The sequence below is a fragment of the Micropterus salmoides genome, unplaced genomic scaffold (genome assembly GCF_014851395.1).
Source record: "Micropterus salmoides isolate LMB-PRFRI ecotype aquatic unplaced genomic scaffold, ASM1485139v1 Ms_hic_scaffold_420, whole genome shotgun sequence".
NCBI classification, from domain to species: Eukaryota; Metazoa; Chordata; class Actinopteri; order Centrarchiformes; family Centrarchidae; genus Micropterus; species Micropterus salmoides.
The window spans coordinates 1-25,361 of NW_024043596.1; the positions used below are offsets into that span (position 1 = coordinate 1).

General features: G+C 41.9%; 1 protein-coding gene and 1 pseudogene across 1 annotated transcript; both read right to left on the minus strand.

The window, feature by feature from the left end:
* Positions 1 to 6: 6 nt before the first annotated feature.
* On the minus strand, positions 7 to 6,521 carry LOC119887499 (annotated as a pseudogene).
* Positions 6,522 to 6,773: 252 nt separating this feature from the next.
* Positions 6,774 to 24,881, minus strand: LOC119887498 (membrane-associated guanylate kinase, WW and PDZ domain-containing protein 3-like; the record flags this gene model as incomplete). Its single annotated transcript, XM_038698285.1, is given in 16 exon segments — positions 6,774 to 9,835; positions 11,044 to 11,182; positions 11,670 to 11,807; positions 12,010 to 12,085; positions 13,260 to 13,353; positions 13,528 to 13,713; positions 13,967 to 14,182; positions 15,324 to 15,516; positions 15,852 to 15,946; positions 16,442 to 16,682; positions 18,489 to 18,520; positions 20,874 to 21,050; positions 21,053 to 21,197; positions 21,200 to 21,274; positions 21,276 to 21,496; positions 24,684 to 24,881. Coding segments are annotated over 16 exon segments (3,221 nt in total), but the record flags the coding sequence as incomplete, so codon positions are not given.
* Positions 24,882 to 25,361: the final 480 nt, after the last annotated feature.

Sequence of the window (25,361 nt, forward strand, 5' to 3'; positions counted from 1 at the left end):
TTTTGAAAAGCTTCCTGATTGACACAGAGGTCTGTTTTAGTCTTCAATTCCTTAACATACACTCCTCCCACAGTGGGCAGAAAGAGAGACTGTTGGTGGTGTGGGGGTCATTTACGGAAGTGTGAAGTGTGGCTGAGAGCTTTTGGAAGGGTGGGCTCTTTTGAAGGTGTACATCCAGAGTGGACTGGCTCCAAGGAAAGGTGGGAAACCTTGTATGTCGGGGGCAAATGGGCAGATTTGGTGGGTTGTGGAGGGGCTGGCTGAGGCTCTTGGGGAGGTGTAGCGGGCCTCTGGAACTCTGGTTCTTCAGTCTTGGCCACCCCACCTTGGACGTTGTCTCCTGTGGTCGTGCACAGGGGGTTACGGTGGCGTCAGGCCTGGCAGGAGAGGAAAAAGAGACTCGGCCTGAGGTGGGGCTGAGATCATTGGGCCGCTGCTCCTCCTCCTTGTCCTTCTCCTCTGGATGGTACTGTTTGAGGCGGATGTGCCAGGCCAGGCTGCAGACTGCAGACACTGTCTTGAACTGGTGGATGACGTTCCTCGGGATGAAGTAAATGTCATCGTCGCAGAGCTGGACACGGACATAGCGGATGCCTTCCCTCCTCAGCTGGTTGAGCTTGGCATCGTCCACCCACTGCACACACTGTATGAAGATAAACAGTGCATAGCAGTGTCATGTTTCAAATTTTAGCATTATAAGCTACCTGTAATAATCAAACTAAAACATCTGTGACGTGACATACATCCTAATGGATAAATAAATACCACTTCTCACCTGAGACACTGGGGGCTCATATAGATCTAGCTGAAGCCTTTGGACAACTTCATTGAAGTCCCCAGCATGGAAACAAACTACATCTTTGGTTATCCGAGGTCGGTTATTCCTGGACATATTACAAAAAAGCATGAAACACACAGACAGGTTGATACTCCTTCCCCTTCACATATCTTTATGCCATTACGAAAACATGAATGAGTATTTATCGACATCTTTATTAAAACATATTAAAAGGCACTCACCATTCTCCAAAGTGCACTGCCTTTAGTACCCCTACAGCAGCAGTGCTCTGCCAGTCAAAACTCTGGCCTACATGGTCTGCATGGGCCTTAGTCCGGTCCTCAAACAGAACCTCTCTGGGTTCACTGGCCCTCGGCAGGTAGTGTAGATTTTTATCTCATTCATGGACCTAACAAAAGGATGTGAGGATGGGAAGGGATAGCGAAAAGACAAGAAGACATGATTTCAGTATGCAGGGGCAGGGTCATAGAATCTTGTGCAATGTAATGTAAATGTATGGTGGATTGTATGATGTATGTGAGTGTAAAGTCCATATGTTTACTGGTCTTTACTTCAGCCTCATGCGGCACTGATGCCCAAGACAAATTTCTCTCAGGGGACAATAAAGTTGATCTTAATCTTAACTTTCAAAATCACACCGAAACTCATTTTCATGACTATTTATATCATTTGGATATGGAACTGTGTTTATAGATTTCATTTGCAGCTGGGGTTGTACCTGCGTCTTTTGAAAGGTGACTTGGGCATGTCAGCAGTGGGTACCATTTGTTCTCCTGGTCGCACCCACATGATGGGCCCATCGTCACTTTGAGAGCGACAGTCCAGCTTCAGACTGGATAGGGTTCCCCAAGGTAGGGTCATCTGTTACACACACACAGACATTCACACATACAGCTGTGAGTATTAGCAATGTTGTGTTCAACCAAATATCCAGAGTCAAGGTGAGAGCGGGATCCCACTTAACCTGGTACGCTTCATTTTGTTAAACATACTGCATGTTGCTAAAACATATGGGCATATGCTTATGCTAGAATCTCAAAGACAGTATTTTTGGGATGCAACTGATGAAAAACTTAACTACAAGCCACCATATAACGACAAAATGCTGTATGTTATTTAGATTGTGTTTACAGAATTCTTATGAAAAGTAAAACAGATTGAACAGATGTTACAGCAACAAAAGTGCATGAGAGTTATTTTATGGAGTGTGGTACTTGTAATTCATAATGAGCTTCCTGAGAAAAACATACTGTATTCAACACATTAAGTGTGAGGTTTCGAGGAGGATGTACAGGATATGGATGCACTATGAGTTCAAGTCCTCCAATCAGGTGGCAGTCAGAGAAAAAACATATTGTTCCTGCTGTGACTGCCATGAAGTGGTTCAGTACCAGGCTTTTGCAGGTAAGCTAGAGTGCACATTTTTCCTTAATATGGTCCTTAGAAAAAAGATAAAAATATATATATATATATATATATATATATATATATATATATATATATATATATATATATATATATATATATATATATATATTCCTCTGACCTTGAGAAAGGGTGACTCCTCCAGCATGTCAAGGAACTCTGGGAAATAGTCTCCAACTTCCTCGTCCACCGCTCCCACCAAGCTGATCTGCCTCATGGGTCCAGACCGGTACGTTCCTGAACAGTAAGTCCGGCTCACCTAGGACAGGAGGAACACCTTATGTCATACAGTGTGTCCCATTCCATATAACACACTAATTGTATACAGTATATAATACACTACATACTAATTGTCCTAGTATACGGTTTTTCCAGTTCGTATACCAAAAACCAAGTATAAGTTTTTTTTGTATGCATACTGACTGTTTTGAGTACTTAATTTGTCCCTTTTTCAGTGTGAAAACACTATAAAGTCCAAACCTGCATAGATTTAGTTATTATTATGTAATGTGTGCATTACGTGCATTAGCCTCTGTAGATATATTTACAAGACATAATTGTTAATGCTATACCACTAAAAATACAGTCACACTGATGGATTCCTTACATGCCTATAAGTGTGTCTAGCAGAGAAGTTACAGACCACCGCCTGTGAGGTTTATACTATAATATGTAGATTTCTTTTTCACAAAAGAACTCACAGCTCCCACGGTACAGTAGGTACTGCAATCATTGTAACAAAAGGTTCTAAGGCTACATGAATCTGCACAACATTATTAACCTGATCAGTGAACAATGCTGTGATTATAATGTGTTTTCTATGCAAAGGACTACAGTATGTAGTTTTATGTACAGCACTGACCCAGTAAAGTGCAGCAGAAACAACAAGGCATTTTAGTGCAATCATTATGTTCTCAAAGCATCACTTTATTCTCTGGACTCTAGTGGTGAAATTATCAAACTAGGTCTACTTTCCCTACATGAACAGATAACCGCTGAGCTGCATGGAACCAAAGACTGTATATAAAAGCATGGAACACAAGCGGCTCCATGAGATCTCTTTAAGAACAGGGACAACTTAGCACCAGAACAACAGTGTACTTAGGGTATTCACTTATTTTTCGGTCCTAAATGCACAGCAGTCTGCTCATTTTAATAGATTTTTTTGTTTCTTAATTTAAAATCAATTATATTTTGTATCAGTAATATAAAAGGTAACCAAAACCCATCCTTAAGTTTAGATTTCACCTTCTAAGAAGTCCTTGCCTCTCACAGTGCAACATGAGGTTACAACCCAGTGACGCCACAACAAAATTGAATATAATATAATTTATCTGTGATGGCATGCTATTCTATGCTACTGCTCTTGTATCTACTTTACTAGCTATCTAGAAAACTCATTTAACATTTAGTGGACTGCTTTATTTAATCAATGCGACGATTGAAAAAAAAAATGAAACAGCAAAAATTCTGATAATTAATTAATAGTTGTTGGAGTTTTTTTTGTAAAACACCAAAGTTCTTCTGTCTGGGAAAACAAGCATATGTCAGTTTGTCAGCGTGGGCATTTATTGACTATTTTCTGACATTTTATAGACCAAATAATCAACAATCGAATTGACAGATCCATTGATAAGGAATCATCAGAGGCTATGATCTATATATTTTGTTTTCACAAAAGTCCAGGAATTTGTTAAATGCAATGCCAAACCATTGTTAAAACTAGGTGGACCACTTGCCTTTTGACATACCTGAGAGTGAAAGTTGGCAATAGTAGTGGTCTCAATGTCTTTCTTGCCCAGGAGCTCCATTTTGACCGGTGTGCTGGGGAAGTTGAAGGCAAAGTAGTCCAAGAAGTCAGGTAGGTAGGCGGCTGCACTGTGCACCACTGTCAAGGCATAGGAGGCTGCACCTCTAGGCTTCTCAGCAAAGGCCAACTCCAGAAACTCCTGGGCAAAGCACTCCATCTCAGCCGGGCTTAGACAAGCTAACTCATCAGCATAGGCATGCAGAACTAATCCTCCACCATTGGCTTGCTGTTCCTCATGCATGAAGCGTCCGCACCAGGTGCCTGTTTGGAGGCAGGAGCTACGGATGTAGTGGTCTTGGTGGGAGAGGAAGGGGACCTGTCCCAGTTTGAGAGCATGGAGGTAGGGTTGGTGGTTGTTGATAGCGTCTCCGCCAGGCTGGTAACTGCTTTCATGCTTCATGGTGGCGGACAGTGACAGATCAGGGAGTATGGGCAGAGTAAGATCTGCTCCAAGCCCTGCACATACAGTCTGAACAGCTTTGTTGTGCACGTATCGGACCTTCTTGGCACTGTGTTCCTCCTCGCGGTGCTTCTTCTTCTTCTTTTCTTCTTCAGGAGGTATTCCTCCAGTGTTAAAGACTTGACATTTCCATTGTGGGGCCTTGGCTCTACAGGTATAGAGGTAAGTAAAAGTCAGAGGGAAAGGGTACATGTAGAGAGTGGAGGGGAAGCTTCATTAATAAGCAATGGTGATTCTTAATGGCATGCTACCCACATCTCTATTGTCATGGAGCCTAAAATTATTTACACTAGACAGCAGACCACCAATTAATACAACTCTGGGGGGCATATACAGTATATCTATTTAGTTCTTTATTATGGTACTTAGTACAGTGTGCCTCTTCTGTAAGAGGTCAGGTAGAAGTTACAGAGGAGACTGAAATCTGTAATAAACAATATACTAATTTGCAGACTGTTACAGTACTAAAACCTAGTGAGTGAAAATTGTAAACCTCTTACAACTTGTCAAAGACTTGTGCTGGTCCATGGACACCACTTTGGGGAATAAATGTATTCCATCACATTTTAAATAGGGAACCCCCTTTTTGTATATATGCACAAAATAATAAAACTCACCCTTCTTTTTCTTCAGTTCAGCGTGTTTCACATTTGCCTCGGTATTTTCCTTCTTGAGCTTCAGTTTCAGGTCTTTCTCCCTATGCTTCTCTTTGAGATCCTTGGGCTTGGCCTTGACCATTTTGAGAGGCGTGAAAGTGAAGAGCGCAGGTGGCTCGGGGGGCACCGCTCGCTTCTTCTGCAGCTGCTCTGGTACCTTCCCCGGAGGAGGAGGCGGTAAAGTCGGCTGCAGGTTCCTCTTTGTGCCGTTGGTGAGGCTGTGATTGTGGTGATGGTGGTGGTGGTTGCTGTGTATGACATGTTTATCTGCGCTGAAGTTGTGGGGTTTAGGATTTTGCTGCAGCTGATGCGGCTGGTGGGTCCGGTGCTCAGCGTGTTGGTGGTGATGGAGCTTCACTTTCTTCGCTTCCTTTTCACATCTCTGCCGTTTGTCACTGACAGCGAAAGATCCCGTTTCTTCTTTTTCTTCTCTTTAATGAATCTATCGAGACTATCCCTTAGCTTTTCTCCTTCTACTTTCGCACGAAGCAAGTCCAGTTGCGCTGCCATCTTTGCACGTACAGTACATTTAAAGGTCTCGGGATTCCTACTGCGCATGTTCAAGAAAAAATGTAGTCCTTCTGATGTTAATTTGTAGTTCATTTCAATATTTAGAGTCTGTTGCGCACGCGCACAACGTGGAACTGTGGGTTGTGTAGTCTGTTGACATTGCAAAGCTACACGGGAGTTGGGGTTTATACTATACTGAATGCGTGCGGCTTCGCACGCACACACTTCTGCTCAGCTGACGTCATGGTTTATTTAATCACAGCCACACGAGGCGGTGCTTCATCGTTTAGAGCAGGACGACATGTTATGAACGTAGAGCTGAACGTACTACTAAAGTCCCTCTGCACAATAGCATACTGATATAATGAAGAGACAAGGCTGACTTGGGTTAAAGAAAAGGTTCATCATTTTAAGGCTGTCTTAAAACAAGTCAGGTCTCCGTTTGTTACATTGACACAAACCGTTTTGTTATCGTTCTACCTGTTCATAATGATTAAGAGATCGCTTCCGCATTCAATGTTAAGTGATATGGGACAAAATCAAAGTCCTCTGTGCTAAAAATATATTGTAACGTTAATAACGAGGCTTCGAGTTGGACAAATCAAGCGAGCATCTTCGAGACTGTCTTTTTAGTACAAAATGAATACCTTATATTAGGCTACTATCCCTCCACCACAGCTGAAAGCAGAAACACTGTCTGGGGAGACGCAATGAAGAAATTCCGTATTAAACACACTGACTTGTTAGGATAAGGCAGACCACCAAAGCCTCATATTTGCTTAACCTTTGGAATGCATTTCTGCACAGAAGGATGTGGACTTTGACACCCATCAACTAAAGTGAAGTGCATTAGGAAGGGATCTTTTAATGGTCAGTATGAACAGGATGAATGATTCCAGCAAGCAAAACCTGTTTCAATGTATGGGCACCTGATTATTGTTTTAAGACAATTTTAAATTGTGAAACTTCCCTTTAAGAGAACCTGCGTATTACCATGGCATACCCACCAAAGGGTGTGCCAGAGATATTGTACTGGGTCAGTAGGATGTACTTTAGGATTTATGATGTATTATCACTTGCTTTCCTAAATCAAAACAACAAAAATGAAAAATGCACGTTGATTCAGTAAACCTTTATTTATCAGTGCATGAACAGAATGCCATGACCAGATTATTTCCTTTCACTCATTTTATCTCATTTCCTCTCACTTCCATTAAAAAAATAATGAAACGATTTACAGAGGATTCTTTTCTGCATGAAGGCAAATATTTATACAGGTGCTGTACAATTTATAAACATTTACAACTACCATGATGTCCAAACTAAAATCCTTTTTATATATGTGTTGGAGCAATGCAAGGCCCACAGTATCATACATGGTAATGGCATGAACAGTAAATAATACAGTAGCCCATGTATCGACAATAAAGTGGACAATAAATTAGTAAATCTTCCGGACCAATAGATGCACCTGTTACTTCTGTACATCCTTAAAGGAGCTGATGAGGGGACAGTTCACTAGTTGACTAGTTTCTTAATAGCAATTTATGAACCACTAGATGTCTCTGTACTCCACAGTAGAAACACTGAAACAACACAAAAATGTCTTCAGAGCAGTGCACCACTAATCCCACATTTTCATCTGGGACTTAAATCCCTGTCTCATTAAATTTGTTAAACTTTACAGAGTCATTTCAAATAGGACTCCCAAAGAAGCAGTCAAGCCATTTTCACATTATGCATTACGCACCAAAATAAACTGCATTCTTAGGGAATCTGGCTTTATTTATAACACTAACTTGCCATGATTGGTAAGGATTAACAACTAAGTAAAAATGTACATCTTTCTCACATTAATGGGTATGTACTAAATTGAAAATTTGATCATAAAATAGATTTTGAGGGTAAAATGAGCAGGAAAAAAAACTTGTGCCTACATTTGTGATGGTAAAAATTCAATTATCTTTTAAAGTTTTATTAAGGTGAAGGCAGAGGTCTCACTTCTTACAATCAAGCTCTGTTAATTCAACTCATCTAAATTATGTCTCAGTATATATGTAATCACTTTGTTAAATAATATATGTTTTGGATTAAGTATAGTCGATGCTACAGCAATATCTAAAATACATAGGCCTACTAGTCAGCTTGTATACATACACACATAGCCAGAGAATCTAAAATACAGAGCTGCTAACAGTAGACAACATTATGAATCAGGCTCGTGTCACTGTTTACAGACCATGAAATATTAGAAATAGAATGTATAGATTGACGTTTTTATAGTGTTAGTATTTTAATGGTGATGTTTTTCTACACATTCTATTTCTGTCATGAAGTCCACATCAAAAGTGAAATGACTCAGAATGGATATGTATGCTAACAGGTTTGTTTACATATAATTTCAATAAATTACATTATGCTTTATTATTAACACACATGTAACAAACATTAGAACTATAACCACAAGTATCTGGTCTGCTCATTGATGTATATAAAGCTCTCATCTTCTCATGTGTACAATACAGTCACGCATAGAGTTCACAACCCTAAGTTGGGCTTGCAAAAAAACAAAAAACAAACAGTAAATGACTAAGAAGAAGACCTTTTTGCAGCCGATTTAAGGAGAAACTCACCAGCCTCACTTTTTAGTACATCCATCAGTGACAACAACAGTGAATCAATCTTGCCAGGAAGCAGAAAAAGCAGAGTGATTGCATGAAAATGTCTTAAACCTTCAAAGTGGAAAAATAAGGATCCTTCATCGAGGTGGCAAGACAGGAAGAGCAGTTCATCTCATTACTCAAAAACAGTCTCACAGTGAGTGCAATACGGAGCAGCTTCTTTATAACCGGAGTCCCTGATTGGCACCAAATAGACTTAAGTGTCACATCCAAAAATCACACTCAGACCCGACCTGTCACACACATCCACACATTACCGTACAGTACAAATACTCGTGTAGGTACAAGCACGCATGTCAGATTATATATCAGCAGCTTGATGCAAACTGACCGAGGCAAACTGGGTGAAAAACAAAATCATAAGCAATGAGAAGCTATGTTGCTGGTTGCACAGTGATCTGCTTTGTCCAAGATTGCTAAAAACAAAATCCCATTCTGAATATCCATCTTTCAGAGGCTCAGCTTTCTCTTAATGTACGCAGAGAATCCAATGAGGATATTAGTTATCCGCGTAAGTTGTGTCCACCTGGGACTGGATCTTGGCAGAACTGGGAACTTTCCATGGACCAGGGGTGATGGGAGCCTTCTTGCTGGTAGAGGTCCCATTGCAGCTGGGGTCCTGGATGCTACTGCTCGAACCTCTGGGGTCCTTTCTATTCACTTCTTCGGCTAGCCCATGGTACTTGCTTTCCCGATATTCCTTATTCCCCTTCTCTCTTCCACTCCTCCGGCTCAGGGTGCCACTATCACCATCCGACCCTGCCCTGTCCCTGTGCATTTGGGAATGGGATTTTTGTGCCGCTGCCTCTTGCTCCGCCCTTTTGTTTTTCTTGTGGCGTTCACTGGTACCCAAGCTTTTGTCTCCACTCTCTGTAGCCCCCCTCTCCTGCCAGTAGGCTGCATCCTCTTCCTTGTACCTTCTGTCCTTCCCTTCTCCATAGGCAATGCTGGGCTGTTGGCCAGCTGGACGCCTGGGGCTCTGGGGCTCCACAAGGTTCATCAAAGGCACAGCAGGATCATGTTCCCACTTGGTGGTCTTCCTGGGGCTAGATGAGCGGTGGTCTCTTTGCCCTTGGGCTCTCCTCTCTTTGCTCATATCTTCCAGGGATCCGCTGTGGCCTCGCTCTGTTTTTCTGGGGCTCGGAGAGCGCTCAACATCATCTTCCCAGCTTTCAGTGGCTCTCTTGGGACTAGCTGGCTTGGAGTCACTCCTGCCTGGTTTTCTGGTCTGGGTGCTGGGGCTGGTGGTACGCTTGTACTGCTCTCCTCTGGGTCTGTTAGCCTGCCTACCATGCTCCTGCCCAGTGCCAGGGGACCCAGATGCAGTGTGATCCCCACAGGAGAACTCATCAGTGGCGGTTGTTTTGGGTGAAGATGGGGACAGTTCCGAGGTAGACAGGGAGACAGAGGATGGAGAAGCTGGAGATGACTGCCCATCAGATACATAAAGTCTGGGAAAGCTTGAGGTTGGAATGGTTACTTTGTCCTTTGAACCTGAGAAACAAGGAGTGGAGAGTAAGAAAATTTTCTAGCTGAGCAAAGTATTGGTACATAAGCTAAATATCCCTTACATGAGACATTTCAAACATTCAACTGAAGATAATTAAACATGTCATGCAACAGAAGCAGAATATCCTCATATTGTGTCCCTTACGTTACAGTAATATCCCTCTATCAGCTGACGACAGAGCCATCAATGGAAAAGGTGCTAGCGTTCACCCAGCACTGTTTCAATTTCCCCCCAAGCTGATAAGAATTGCACAGCTTAGCTTGAGAGCAAATATATGCAGCACAAAACCAGAGAGAGAAAAAGCAAAGTGATGGACTTAGTGGTGCTGAAATGAGCTTTTGGATTTCTAGGAGCAACAACTCATAGAAATTCATTCTAATGTGGTCTCTGGATTGAAAGGTTGATGCCAGTGAATGCACACAGATCCTTTTACCACTTGTCACTCACTGATCAATATCTAGTTAAGTACTCCAGGTCTCCATCTTCATTCACACTAAGGATGAGGTGTGTGTGTTCAGTGGCATACCAGGTTTTGTAATACCCTTAAAAACTAACTATCGGGGCTCTGAAGCCTCTCAGCACTCCTGCAGGTCTGTTTGTTCTTCTAGGACTCACTGCTTTGGTTCAGCCCTCCAGGGGAAGAGTATCTCTGCTTACGATACATGGGTGTTTACAGAGTTACAGATAACTGATCTATTTCAGACTGATCATGGGAGTGAAGGAAGGAACAGAGGACGACACTTAAATCTGGGAGATGAGTAACTTTGAAAAGAGAGGTCAAAGGCAAAAGTAGGAGTTCAAAGTTTACCAAGATTATTACGGACAGACCAAGAAAAGCAGTGAGGCCTTTAGTGATGCTCTGGTTTCATGTAGAAGCACAGGGTGGAAGAAGAGTTCAGACCTATAGGAGGAAAAGATAAATAGGTAGAAATAGACAGCCGTGCCGGTGCAGAAAACAGGAGCAGATAAAAAGCACAAGAGGTAGATAGAAGTAGTGAGATAGAATGAGAGTAGAGAAAGGTCAAGAGAGAAGCTCGCAACACATGCATGAGAATAAAGAACCTCAACACCCTCCTCTCAAGCATATCCATACAAAAGATTCTATATATGTATGGTTAATATGCTATTGCATAGATCTATGTGCAGTGGCAACAATGTGTGTACATGCATGCAGCTCTCAGCAGTCACGCACTGTGATCCGGGACCAAGCCCTGGCCAGGTCGAAGCAGCAGATGAACTTTATTGCCTCCTGCTTGGATCAGCTCAATTGCTCGAGTGTGTGTGATGCCCTGGGTGGCCTCGCCGTTGATCTCCACTATCTGATCTCCAACCTGTAAATACAGATATAGTCTATTCTTGCATGTCACAAGCAGAGTCCAGAACTCACCTGAGAATAATCACATTTATAACGCTAATTTGGCATACTGTTAATGGTGCCTTTTTGCAAAAATGTAAACAAATGTATATATGTTTAAAAACGGAGCTCATGTTGTAGCTGACAGCTAACTAATTGTCTTCATAGCAACATTATATTGTCTACATCGCTCAAAGCCACTAAAGTATGGGAACTGTAGCTCCCGAATAGAAATAAGACAAAGAATAATTACAGGAATGACAAACATTTCCAGTAATATTTACTTTTTGATGGAGGGTTTTGTGGTTGCACAGTTGTCTTGATTTTGTCTGAGTGGTTATGACTTGAAAGCTCCTGAGTAAGACCTATAAATTTTATTTGAAGTGCAAAGTAGTATTACCCAGTTTATTTAGAGGACAGGGACATACCTGCATGCAAAAAAATAAATTAAATAAAAAACTCACATGTATCCTGCCGTCTTTAAGAGCAGGTCCATCCTCAGCCAGTCGCAGGATAAAAAGGCCCATATTATACTCTTTCCCTCCTCTCAGACTGAAGCCGAAGCCCCGCTGGCTGCGCTCCAGCTCCACCACAAAACAGTCCTGTAGTTCACAGACAAGAATATGAGCTTTCAAGATTGGAGCACATCTTGACAGGCATGCAATAACTTCCAGGCTGTAGTCAAACCTGGAAAGTCACTGTTGCATGGTTGATATGTATTGATATATATGTTGTATGTATAAGGACAGTGAGTAAATTACAAACATAATGTAAATTGAGAAACACTTTTGGCTATGGTCTTACCTGCTTAGAGCCTGACATGATGAGTGTTCTCATCTCTTTTGGTAGGAGAGAGTTTTTTAGATCAGTGTCACCATTCCTACCCCAGAAAAGACCACAAATACATTATAATGTGACAGACATATTTTAAATATATATATTATTATATATATTTATCCGTGTTTTATTACACTATCTATTTGTTTGATTACAAATAGACATAAAGTGTGGGCAAACAATAAAATAAAGAAAATAGACTATTACAGGTTATGTATGCTGACGATTTCAACATGTGTTTCAATATAACTTAGCATACAGTTACATACAGCAATTACATGTGTATACACAAACACACACATCTATCTAAAGCAATAATGCGTGTATGTGTGCTATAGCACATGAAAAGTATAGATGCTATATATTGAAAAGACAGTAGAGAATAAGGCCCCATCCACACTACTCCGTTTTAGTTTACAAACGGAGAATTAAAACCAATATGATCTCCAAACACCAGTGTTTTAGCTGAATATTGGGAGTTGATCTCCGTCTACATTAAAACGACTGAAAATGCACATTTATTTAGTGTGGCGGCGGCAAAGAGCCATGTTGCTTTTACAGTTCAGTGGCGAATAACAGGGGCATACTTTAATGCTTCGCAGAGCTCATTATAATGCCTTTGTGGGAAACTTAGCTGTGCTGACACACTATCTAAAGTGTCTAGGCCTTCTTAGCAGTTCTGGCATGGAGAAGAGTTTACACACTTCATGCAGCCAAGCTGACAGCCTCAGCTCATATCTAGCCTGGGCTGACCCAAGGCATGTGTTTGAGATTAGACAGAGAATTGGGAGGCTGCTACTGAGGAATGGGCAGAGGGCTAAATGAGGAGAAGGGGAACTGATAGGCAACGAAATGGAGCGGGGGAGAAATGGTAGAGAATTGCTGCTGAAGCAATGGATTAAAAAGTCTGGCACAGGTAATCTTGTTTAAATGAAAGATCAAAGAAGAAGCGCAAGTCCCTATTAATCTGTCTCTTTTTCTTTGCTTTGCCATCCCAATAGTGACCATAGGGGGATTTTCTGTCTTTCTGGATAACAAGGAGAGTGCAAGCCACAAGAGATGGTAATGGGCCACATAGTAGCACAAACCAGAGCCTGCCTTGAAAGAATTGGGGCTAATTTATGGTTCAAGTGGCAGAACCTGTATTAGAGAGGGAACCTGGCAAGCTTGTGTGAATGTGTGTGCTTGCCTTGGAGGGTGTGTGTATATTTGTGTACCTGTCTGGATTGCTGGGAGGCTGTTGGCCCACAGCTCTGTGTTGTGCCGAAGGGCTCTGCTTGGCTGAATTTGTTCCAGATGGAGGAGCGCTGTCTGTAAAATCCCAATTCATACAACACACCCATTTAGATGGAATCTTGTAATTGAATGCCACAAAGCAACTTCAAAACCTTTCTTTTGATGACTTTCATGTAAATTTTGAACATGGATCAACATTCCCATAATCTTCAGCTTCAAACAACTAAGGCTTTCTCCGTGCCAACCTACCATCTTCAGGCACAACAGTGAGGGTGACAGAATTTCCAGCATCCTTGATGAGCTGGACGATGTCGTTATGCGACAGCTCCATAATGGACAGGCCATTGACAGCAGAGATACGGTCTCCCACCTTCATCTGACCTATACGGTCTGTAGGGCTGCCCTCAATAATACGGCCAATCTTGTGAGGTATAACTGAAACATCACAAAAAAGACAACCTGTTGTTTTTGCATTTTTGAGCAGCATTGATTTAAAAAAACAAAAAAACATCAAGCTATCAAATAACAAAGCATTACACAGTCTTTCTGTGTACTGGGCCCTTAGTCAGGGAGAAAGATGACCTGACCTGACCACAATGACCTAACCTTTATGGCTCTGTAAGCAGAGCTACTGGAACTTAATGTAAAAACATGAAATGATGGTGGTGTGTTTTAATTTATTTCTGACCTCCAGGTGGGGGCTTGTTCTTTGATGTGAGGATAACAAAGCCAAAGCCCTCGTTGTCTCTGCGCTGCAGAGTAACGTCAAAGCACTCTGGCCGAGAGGACTGAACAGGCTGGACGGTGTTCGGAAACTCGGCACAAGGCATCTTAGGAGAGCTGTTGACCAGGGCGGACGCTACCTGCTGGGGCTGCTGACTGCTCTCCTCCTCTCCATCAACATCTGACAAATGACAGTGCACAGAAACATGAGGGCATGCTTACAGCAACGCATTTGGGGCAGCTCCTCTCAATTGTTTACAAAATGACATCAATCTGGTAATAACACTGTATGACTATTCATCGAAAGGACAGGGTCAGCTCAGATGGAAAATGACATTACAATTCGTCACTTTCACCAAGAGGACAACACAAACGTTTATTTTGAGAAGGGTTCAATCAGATTCACCTGACATGAATTTCAATCCATGAACAACTATTGGTCAAAGTGTTCCCAATTTGTCATTCTTGTGACTCATGAATAATCCAAAATCACAGTGGCTTTATGGAAGACAGTCTTTTTGCTGTGTTCACGTGAAACACAAGAAAGCGCTTTACAATTTGTTATTCATAAGACAGGCTGATCTACCTCAATCTCTCTTCATTGTATGTTTGTTTTGCTGAGTGCCTGTTTTGTCAGCTGGCATCAGGGAATCTCTTTCTAAACCCCTGCTTTGAAAGCATAAACCCTTACATGATTGATGCTTAATTTCTGCAACGTGATCACAGCTGTTGTTGCAATACATCAAACCCAAAGTAATTTCAAAAAGTGCTTGTACTATTCATGGAGTGGTTATTTGTGGGGGTAAACAAGCCTGAATACAGCAGGGGGTTGTGCTGTTGAAAAAGAAGTCTCAGCATGTTCTCTTTTTTTTATCCTTTGAGATGTAAATCAACTACCAGCTGATCTTATCTTCACTGCCCTTCACACAAGTCCAATCAGCTTTGACACTAAACACAAAGCAAACAATATCCAACTGTTAATTGTGAGCCACTTTCGGTGTTTCCGTTTTTTTCCCCGGTGTACTTTCCTGTGATTAAAGCAAATGCAGAACCCTCTTTCAAAACAACTTCAGTTTTCTTTTCAGGAAAATGTCTGCATGGAATAACATCCTAAAAGAAAATTTTGGCCCAACTTCATTTATTCTGATTTATCCGCAAGCAAGTCATCCGGAACAAATTTAAAGGATTAGTGAGAAAAATCCAAGATCAAAGCTTTTGCTTAGAGGTCCTCCTCCAGCATCTTGAGCTAAACAAAAGGAGTAAAAACAAGAAAACTGTGCTCTCAGAGAAATGTAAAGCTGATTATTCAAAAGCAGCCCCACCTGAGTGTATCAGTTTCCTGCGCACTGTGAGCATGACTTGGCCGTTACGGGCAGCATTGGTCATCAGCTCCAGCACTTGTTTGTGGGTTTTGCCCTTGACTGGCACACCATCTATACAAAGCAGCTCATCCCCTGCACGCAGGCGCCCGTCTTTCTCAGCTGCACCGAGTGGCACGATGGCACCAATGTACACCTGTGGAAGCAAGAGGATATGAGAGAAACAGCTTGACACATTGATCTGAGCCTGAGTGAGCATGAGGATTTACTGTCATTAAGATAAATAGTATATATATAGATAGATCCTCTCAGTTTGAGTGTTAGATGCCTTGTTTCCTTTTGGAATAATGAAGGCTTGCTCTTTTTTGACCATGTATTTCTTCATTGTCCTACAGTAATAACAGAAATTCAGGCTATTTAAGTAACTGAATTCAGCTCAAATATTGATTCTCTAGTATCTGAGGGTTTGGGATTCTAGCAACGTGTCATGCCTGCTTGTAAACAGCTGGACCGTGCTGGGCTGCTACCTACCGGCTGATCCGGCCCCTCGCCTCCGAGGACCCTGAAGCCAAAGCCTGACTCCTGGTTCCTTTTGATGAACACATCCAGATCCTTGGTATTAGGAGCTGCACAGAAGAATGGAGACCATGAAAGACAAAACACATTAATTATGCCGTTTGTGTGTGTTGTTGCATGTGGGCAATGTATTGTGCAGTGGTTCTAAGCCTGCAGTCAAGGCAGGGGATATCTGAAATAATTTCATCGGTTAAATAAATGTTAAATGATTAAATTATTTCATAGTGCTTTAGTTTTCCTTTGTCGGATAAAATGCCCTAAAATAAAATGAAAAATTCAAATTCACAAGTAGAGCTATTAAATTACTGAAATTGATCAATTTATCAACAGAAAACTTTGTTCTGTTTCATATTTAATACCACATGAATCTGGTAACTGTGATTTTTATTATCTACCTGAGAACATAAACTGCTAGTTTAATAACATAAAAAATTGTTGCTCATCACACACAGGACTGCGCATCCACGATCATGTTGAATGGTGGGATATAGGTGGCCCTTTGCCTTTGCCATGGGGGCTTTGTGCATTACATCTTGTACACTTACGCCTGCTGTCCAACAAGGCCTTGGACTTGAGGTAGAGCTCAGAGGCATCCGGTTTGGGTGAAGACGAGCGCAGAGCGTTGGCAGGGAAAGGGAGCGGATTGGGGGGCCCTTCTGTCTGACCGAGGGTCTCTGTGCTGTTAATCATCTCCTGTCGCTGCGACTGTGTGATGGGCTGGGAGCATGGATGGGGCGTCTGTTGAGCAGTAGACTGGGATATGGCTTGGGACATGGGAGCTGTGCACTGAAACACAGAAACAAGAACTGTGATGTAGTGATAAACAGAAAGATCAACTATTACCCATTACTTCAAGTTGATGATGATCATACTTTAAGGCAGAAAATCAACCAACATAATCACTTTTAAGTAGGGGTGGGAGAAAAAGCGATTCACGTAAATAATCGCGATTCTTATCTTCTAAGATTCTGAATGAATTCACAACTTCAAAACGTCGTTTTTTACGTTTAAGTAGGACTATAGTTTCAATTTTCTCCTTGCTGCTGGCAATGTTGACTTCCCGTGCGTCCTTTCAGGCTTTGTAAAACTCAGTTGTATCCAGCAGCACTGACTGTGGCTGGCTAAATGCAAAAATATGAGCACTCCTGAGTAAAAAAAACTATATTGACAATAAAACAAATAAGTTCAGAAGCCATTGGCCACCTACTTCACTTCAAACACTCATTAACACCACAGAAATTGACTGACCACGATTTGCTCTAACTTACATCGATTCTGCACACTGTACTTGACATAACGTGTGCCCGTCAGTACCTCACGCTCACTGTCGCTACGATCATCAAGCTAGCTCAGTGTTTCCGCAGGTAATTAAACCGGACAGGAGGACGCTATATTAACAAAAAAAAGTGGTTTTTACTTGTCTTTTGTGACAGCAAACACGATACTTCGAGTTAGTTATTATGCTTAAATAGCAAAGTTATAATTTCCTGTGACTGCGGAAGCAAGCTGATAGCCTAAAGTCACTTGGAGACTCGCTTCCCACAACAAACCTGCTAATTTGCGTCACACAGGTTACCCAGAAGGCCACCTTCCTTAAAGGGGAGGCTCAGGTGTGCCAAAATACTCTGATCCTCGGTCCTACACTGGACATGTTACTTAAGTTGAGTAAGTATAATCAGGAAAATGTACTTCAAAGTATTAAAAAAAAAAAAGCACTCAATGTGAAAAATACATACATTTTTACATGAAAAAATATTTTTTATCAAAATAGTTGATATCCTCAGTAATACTGCCCCCGGCAAGCAAAATAAAAATCAGGTACTTCGGGATCACTACAAATGCCAAGGCTCACATCACACGCCATCACCCAGAGCTGCTTTCATGCATGATTTGCCACACTGCCTCTCTTTAGCACACAGCGGGCTGGAGTTGATCCAGAAATTTGCACCCCTGTGTACACAATCGAAATCGATTTGAATCCAGAATCAAGATTGAAATGTGACCCCAATAATCGGGAATCAAATTAAATCTTCATCAGAAAGATTCACACCACTAGCTACATTTAAGAACACTGTAAACGTTTTCCTATGCCTTTATTATTATTATTTAACAATATAAAGTAGTATACATTCTATGATCTTATGCCAGTAATTTATTTCTTAGGTGAAATCCTCCTGAATGACATCCCAAACTAAACCACACATTGTAAATGTGTTGAACCAATAAAACAGTATGAGTAAGCCTGATGCTGCCTCAGCTCCTGTCTATTTTAAGAGTGGAGCATGGAGGAGCCGCACAGGAAAAACCTGTTGAATACGGTATATCATCTTAAACACCCATACACAGAGGGATGTTAAGTTGCTGTTTGCCAGGAGCTGGCATATTTACCCACATGCAGTTCCAGAAATAACAGCCTGGCTAATGTGGGCTCACTGAATTATGTAGCTAACAACAGCTTCCACAGCACACACACAGAGTGGTGCTTGCGGGTAACCAAAACAAAGTAAAAACCTTTTCTGTTTAATGGATCAGCAGCAGTTTTATTACCAGTATACATTGGAAGAAACATTACAAAGACTTGCTTCAACTTACTGGTTTTAGTGATTTCACAGGAGATGTCTGACCTGTAAGCAGAGAAATAGAAGATATTAAATTCTACATTCAATTTGTTATGACTACAGCAGCAAACATCTATTTAAACACATGGCTTAAGTGCTGACAGAGTTGTACTTTGTTTGATTTCTTCGCTCCACTGACCTGTTGGCCTTCAATGGTAGAGCTTCACAGTACATCCTCTCCCACTTTTTATGCAGACATATTCTGCACCTTGTTCTGCACTTAGTGGATGTATTGCCTAGAGGCTTTGTAACTGTTTTTTAAACCTCACTCTGCTTTCATCTCAGTCAGAGTGTCAGAATATAATTCAACCAGTAGGGGACAGTGTACTCCAGTAGCACAAATGGTTTATATTCAGTAAAGGATAGGAGACATAGAGGTGACCCAGAGGTGAGCCACAGGGAACATGTACTTCTCTGGGTTAAATCTGCCAGCTGTTTGCTACACTACTGGAACACTGTAAATTCTCTCACTGTCTGCAGTTTTTCATAGCCAGTTTTTGAAAGTCAGCAACATAATTAAATTAATGAAATGTTTTACACGGCATCTCCCTGGTCATATCATATCTTAGGCACAGAGTGCAGTTCATATTCCACAGCAAGGGAACTTTGTCTCATTTCCAGATTTAAATTCAGGACATGGATCTGGGCCAAATAATTTCCTGTTTCATTTCTCTCTGTTGCTGTCATTGGAAGGGAGTTCTAGCCCGTGGCTGGGAGTAAAGCCTAACCTAATCATGGTCTATGGGTGACCTGAGGGGAAACCCTGCAGCGCCACTCCTTTTAGTCCTGGAAGGCTGTGATCTCCTGCTTCTTTTAAAGCAGTAAGCAAGCCAGCAACGTATATTTACACAGCACCTTTCACAGACACCAGTCACAAAGTGCTTTACAGTCAAAGTAAAACGTAATATAATATTATATATAACATATATAATAATAATATAAATAAACATAATCAAATTCAATTAAATTGATCCAAATAAATAAAACAGAGATAAAACACCAGATAAAAAATACAAGAACCCAAGACACATTAAATACCACATTCTACCTAAATGTCTTTCTGAACAGATGGGTTTTTAGCTGCATCCAGCATCCAAAGACCTCAGGCTTATTGGGAGGCTATTCCAAAGCTTAGGGGTTGCCAAATGGAAAGCATGATCACCTTGAACGAGTCTGAGCTACATTTAGAAAACCCTTTGCACAGGACCTAAGAGCTCAGCTCGTGGTGTAGGGGAGCAGAAGGTCCATGATATACTGTGAAGCCTGACAGCAGCATTTTAGACAGAAACACGATGGATTCAGCGTCCTAATGTGAGAATCGAAACTCATGGATAGGTCCAAAATCACACCAAGATTATGCAGAGTAGAACGAGAAGATAAGCATAAGGCACCATGGTGGTTTTGCCTAAATGCTGAGTGAAGGTTATCAGGAGCACACACTCATTCTGCATGACACGTTCCATCAAATAAATGCATATAAGCCTGCCAAAAATTGGCAAAAACTTAATAACAGCAGCACACGCACACACATAGGACAAGCCCCTGGAGCTCAGAGCAAAGCCCAGCTGAGCACATCTGATATGTGGGTTCAACACTGATCTTTCAAATCTAGGTTACTGCACTGCAGTAAAGGCAAAAAATCTGTGAAAGCCTAAATTAAGAAGAAGGGCAATGGTTACCCACCATGCTTTGTCTCTCCTTCTTTCTCTCTGTCTCTCTAAGAAGCAAGTGAATCACTGAAACTTCGCCTTCCCAGCACAGCTCGCCATGTGACTAAGCATGACTTATCTGGGAAGGTGCATGGTGGATGTTGTGGACCAGAACATGAAAATGCTTTATTTAACATTTGGAAGAATCTGTTTCCAAGGAAATCCCTACAGAACACCACAACCCATCCTGTTATTTATAAATTAAAACATTCCACACATTACATGAAATCTTGCCTCAACTAAGTCAATGCTGGTCTAACAATGCTTCTTTCTCTCTTAAGAAATTAATATCCGCTAAAAGCAGATGGGTTTCTCACTTCTGTTGTTTCACTCACTGCTTTCTTTTGGGAAAAACTGAAAGTAAGAGAGAGACAGACTACAGGCGATGCAAAGCTGTGTAGGGATTAAAATTATTTCAGAAGCGTGGGACTAAACCACTAGACTATCTCCGGGCACTAACACCTGTTTGTTGTCTGAATAGTAACCTGAGTAGATTAATATAGACAGGAGCGATTTACCAACAGAGTTGTCACAGCATCAGCAATGTAACCCCGCCAGCTGCGACATACTTCTAAGGATTAGTTCAATGTTGCAGGCTTACCTACAGTGTACACTTCCAGCAATGTGAGCTCTCATTTCTGCAAACTCACCTCCTCTGAGCACCAGCACATTGACCTCACTGCCTACAGGCAGGTCTTTGAGGATGTCTACCACCTGAGAGTGGCTCAAAGTCTGCACATTCTGTCTGTTGATCTCCTTGATAACATCGCCCTTCAACAAGCCACGGCACCACTGGGCATCCAGAATCATCTTCACCTTTTGGCCAGGGGGCAGTCTGCGATGGCAAAGCCAAAACCCCCAGGGCCTTTTACCAAGGGCACGCTCACCAGCTCTGGCTGTAACAGTGTGGTGTCACTGCCTTCTTGGCTGGGGATGTGAGGAATGTGGTGGTGGTGAGGGTGGTGATGGTGGTGACGCCCCCGTTGGTCATGGGTGGTACTGCAGCAGTCTGTCTAGAGAGGGTTCCTCCGTCTGGGACTGTGTAGTGGGGGGTCCTGTGGTGTGGATGTTGAGGGGGAAGGGGAAGTGTCCATGGAGGTGCAGAGGCCTCCTGAGGCCTCTTCACTGCTGCCGGAGTCCTCAGGCAGGGGATAGCCCCGGCACAGGACCATGTCCACATACTGGTTGATCGGGATGGACTGGAACATCTGCACCACATCAGCATGAGTCTTCCCCAGCACACATGTCCCATTGATGTCCACAATCACGTCACCTAAAAGAACAAAGAGCTATTACACATTTGTGAAATGTCCAAATTTGATAGGCAGGTAGGTAGGTAGATTTATTTTGTCACAATATAACAGGTTATAGAGTGAAATTGAGTCTGTAACTCCCCTCTGCTACATAGCAGACAATATACATTAAAACGTCTTAACATTCCGGTAAAATTCATGCAAAACGCCTATTCAAGGCATATCCAAAGTAAACTGAATGTAGTTCTTGAACCATTTGGAGTACATGTATGGTTTTAGGCTTCTCTGAAAGATAACACTTTGGAGTGTCTAACCCAAAAGCCAGAATGCTACTGGAATTGAAGTTTAAACACTAACACACTAAAACTAATATATTTTTCATTTCCAGCTGGGACTTATTGGCTGGAAAACACAGTCCTATAGGACCACAGGATAAAGCATTACCTAGTCCTAGTTTAAATTTCATACCAATACCATGAAAAATTACTATTTTACACAGGTTTTTCTAAGTGTACGTCTTAGCCTATTTTTTCTAAAATAGCACCGCCCCTTAGCGGCAGGCGGCTGCTGCTGCATCGCTCCGTATCAGCCGGTAGCTCGACGCAGACGTGCTTTCTTTGCTGGTAGATCATGAACTTCCTACTTAAAGCTGGATAACGTTCTTTTCAGAATTTTATTGGCTAAACAAAGTGCCACTCATCGGCACAATTGCTTGCAATTGGCTCGGCCTACCCACGAGATAATAGGGGCTGGCCCGTCCTTACAGCGCGGGCTCTCGTTGGCTATTGAAGGCTGTGAAATGGACCTGTGAGCTCTTATTGGGTCGGATTGGGTGTCATTCGAAAGGTTAGAGTTCAGTGGCTAATTTGATTTGAATACAAGCTATTGTGGTTGTTTACATTCAAATCGGAGTTATTACGGTTATAATGTCATAGGAGCTACGTCTGCCGGCAAATATGAAACGATACCGCAACCGTCCCTGGGGATTTATTGATGGAATAATGTGTTTTGGGCTAAATATTTTTACTGGATTAGATCGTCTGGACCTTTGACAACATAACAAGACCATTTTTGTTGGAATATAATGGATCGATGAGGCTTCATAGGTGAGTCGCGTCAATTTTGCTTGTACTGGTTGGTCTCACAGAAACACTGATTTATCTTGAAATGGGTTGGATTGGTCGAATCAGGAGGATTTTAGCTTTCAAATGGTGTATCCTGTGAGTATAAAGGTAACATATCAGCTGTGTCCACATACCGGAAGCTGCCGCCAGGACCTGGCCGTTGGAATATTAAGAGGGTAACGTTATAGAAGCAATTATAAAAATGGTAAACAGAAATAATCTATATTAAATGGAGCAGTGCTGAGGATGAATTTGAGCTTAAAAGTCTGATAGCTTGGGGGGGAAAGCTGATCTGCAGTCTGGTGGTGCGGCAGCTGAAACTTCTATAGATCTTCCCAGAAGGCAGCAGGGTGAACAGGCTGTGGCTGGGGTGGGTACTGTCCTTTAATATCCTTTGGGCTCTGCGTAGGCACCTCACCAATATTACTGATGCTCGGGAAATGTTCCAATGATCTTCTGAGCGGTTTTGATCACCGCTGCAGAGCCCTCCGGTCCTGGGTTGTGCACATCCCATGTCAGTTAGTGATGTTTTCAGACAGCTTTCTATTGCTCCTCTCTGTAAAAGCTGGCAAGAACTTGGCGTGGGATAGTGGGGACTGTGATCACTACATCACCACACAAGGCAAATGTAAAGAAGTCAAATAAAAGAAGACACACATTTCTGATCTAATTATCACAATAAGTGAAATGAATTATCTAGCTGGATTGTATAAGTAGAATCTCTGTCCATTTCTCCTTCTGTTCTTCTCACTCTTCAGAAACTTCAAAAATGTTAACGGCGATGGAGACAAGAGCACAAAACAGAACAAGATCACTGACATGCTGTTCTCTTCTTTCTCCTTTCAATTTCTATGTGGGGGGGGGGGGGGGGGGGGGGGATTCTCATCGCCCCTGGCCTGGCTGAGATATAGGACCTGATGGCCAGCTGTATTGCTGACTGGCTAGCTGGCTAAATGCCCAGTGGAGGATTCAGCCCATCAATACCATTTCCTAGCAAACCCAGCTCAGGTTTCACTCTTGAAATGAGCTCCATATCCCAATGAAGTGCCTGTTCAGACCCACTATACCTATATGTAATGACTTATCTAATGACTAAACATCCACATAATAAAACAGGTACTGTGAGTGAAAGATTGAGTCTCAGAAACTTAAAACAATCCACCTTGGCAAAAATAAATGCTCCAGTTCTGTAGTCAGTTAGTCTTAAATCCAAAAGAAAGCTACATGAAGTTGTTACAGTTCAGTCTTGCTATTATAACCCAATGAAATTAATTACATTCATTTTCTTGGCCTAATCAATTACACTCCTTCTCATGGGAAATGAAACACTGAAAATAATTACTCTCCCAGTTCCACTTTCATGTTGAGTCTCAGCAGCAGCCCTACTGTGGCCGTAAAATCATTCAATGCAATCAATATTACAATAATGTGAATCCTAAGGCACTACAGTAATTCAAATCACTACAATCACCATGCATGTGATCACACTGTTTATATATACAATAAAAGGGAACTTCCTGAGCCAATAACATGTGGGTGCAACTACAGCAGCTCTAGTAAGTTTATATTAGGCAGACTTGCAAAGCTATCTGTAGCATGCATGTTTATGCTGCAGACTACTGCATTATGCACATTCTTCAGATAAGCAGGTTTGTCACCCACTAGCCATAAAAAGACAACCGCTCTACAGGCCTATTAAATCTTTAATATATGGCTGCATATGAAATCTGGGGGTCAACCATAAACTTAATATGTGCTTTATTGATGGAAGTTTCCTATTTTTAGAGCTGTTCCACTATACATTGATATTCACGGTAAAATGTGTGTCTGTGTTTGTGTCTGTTCGTGTGTACTCATAGTACATAAAACTGCATTATGTACAGCATGTATGCTGTTGCCAAGCCGTGCGTGGGCATATATGCTATGCACACAACATGGATTATTTTGTTTAGACAAGTAATACAAGTATACAAAAATACATATTTGTCACTCCTAGAAGAAGGATGTAGGATGTCTATTCCCTAAGTCAAAGTGCAATCTAGATCTAGCACTTCCAAACAGTAGGTCTGTGGGAGATGACTACCTGGGGCGATCTTGTTATCATGCGAGGCAGGCCCATCTGGAAGGACATTTTTGACCTGAAGGAACTCGTCGGATCGGTCTCCACCGATGATGGTGAACCCAAAGCCTTGGGGGCTTTTTCTAAGTGCTGTCTGCAGAATAGATCCCTGCAGCTGAGATGGATCTCTTGTGAAGCCCCTTACTCCCCTACCAGGCTCCTCTGTTGTAGGGATGACAGTGGAAAAAGAGGAAAGAGATTGACAACCGGTAATGGACAGGGATTTGGAGAAAAATATCTTTAATGGCCTAATTACTGTAATTACTATATACTAAATTGCTTCTCTTTATCTGCTTGAACATATTACACAGTTCTAGTCTTGCAATAAATAGTGAGACATAAAATTCAGCTTTTGTATTAAATGTGAAATGAGGTTATAGTGGCATTAATTCTATAAATGAGAGAAGCACATCTTTAAAGTTCACAGGTTTACGTGCTGTGACTGTCTATGTGGTATGTAAGCAAGAATGTGCATTTGAAAATGAGCCTGGGATATGAAGGGAAACTGCGTGCTCATAAATTGCCATCTGTCGCCATCATAACATTCGCACAGTGACAACGTGTCTGACAGCACGTCACTCACTGCTAGTAATTACACAAACACTATAAGAACATCGTAATTTAAGCGCAATCTCAAACAGA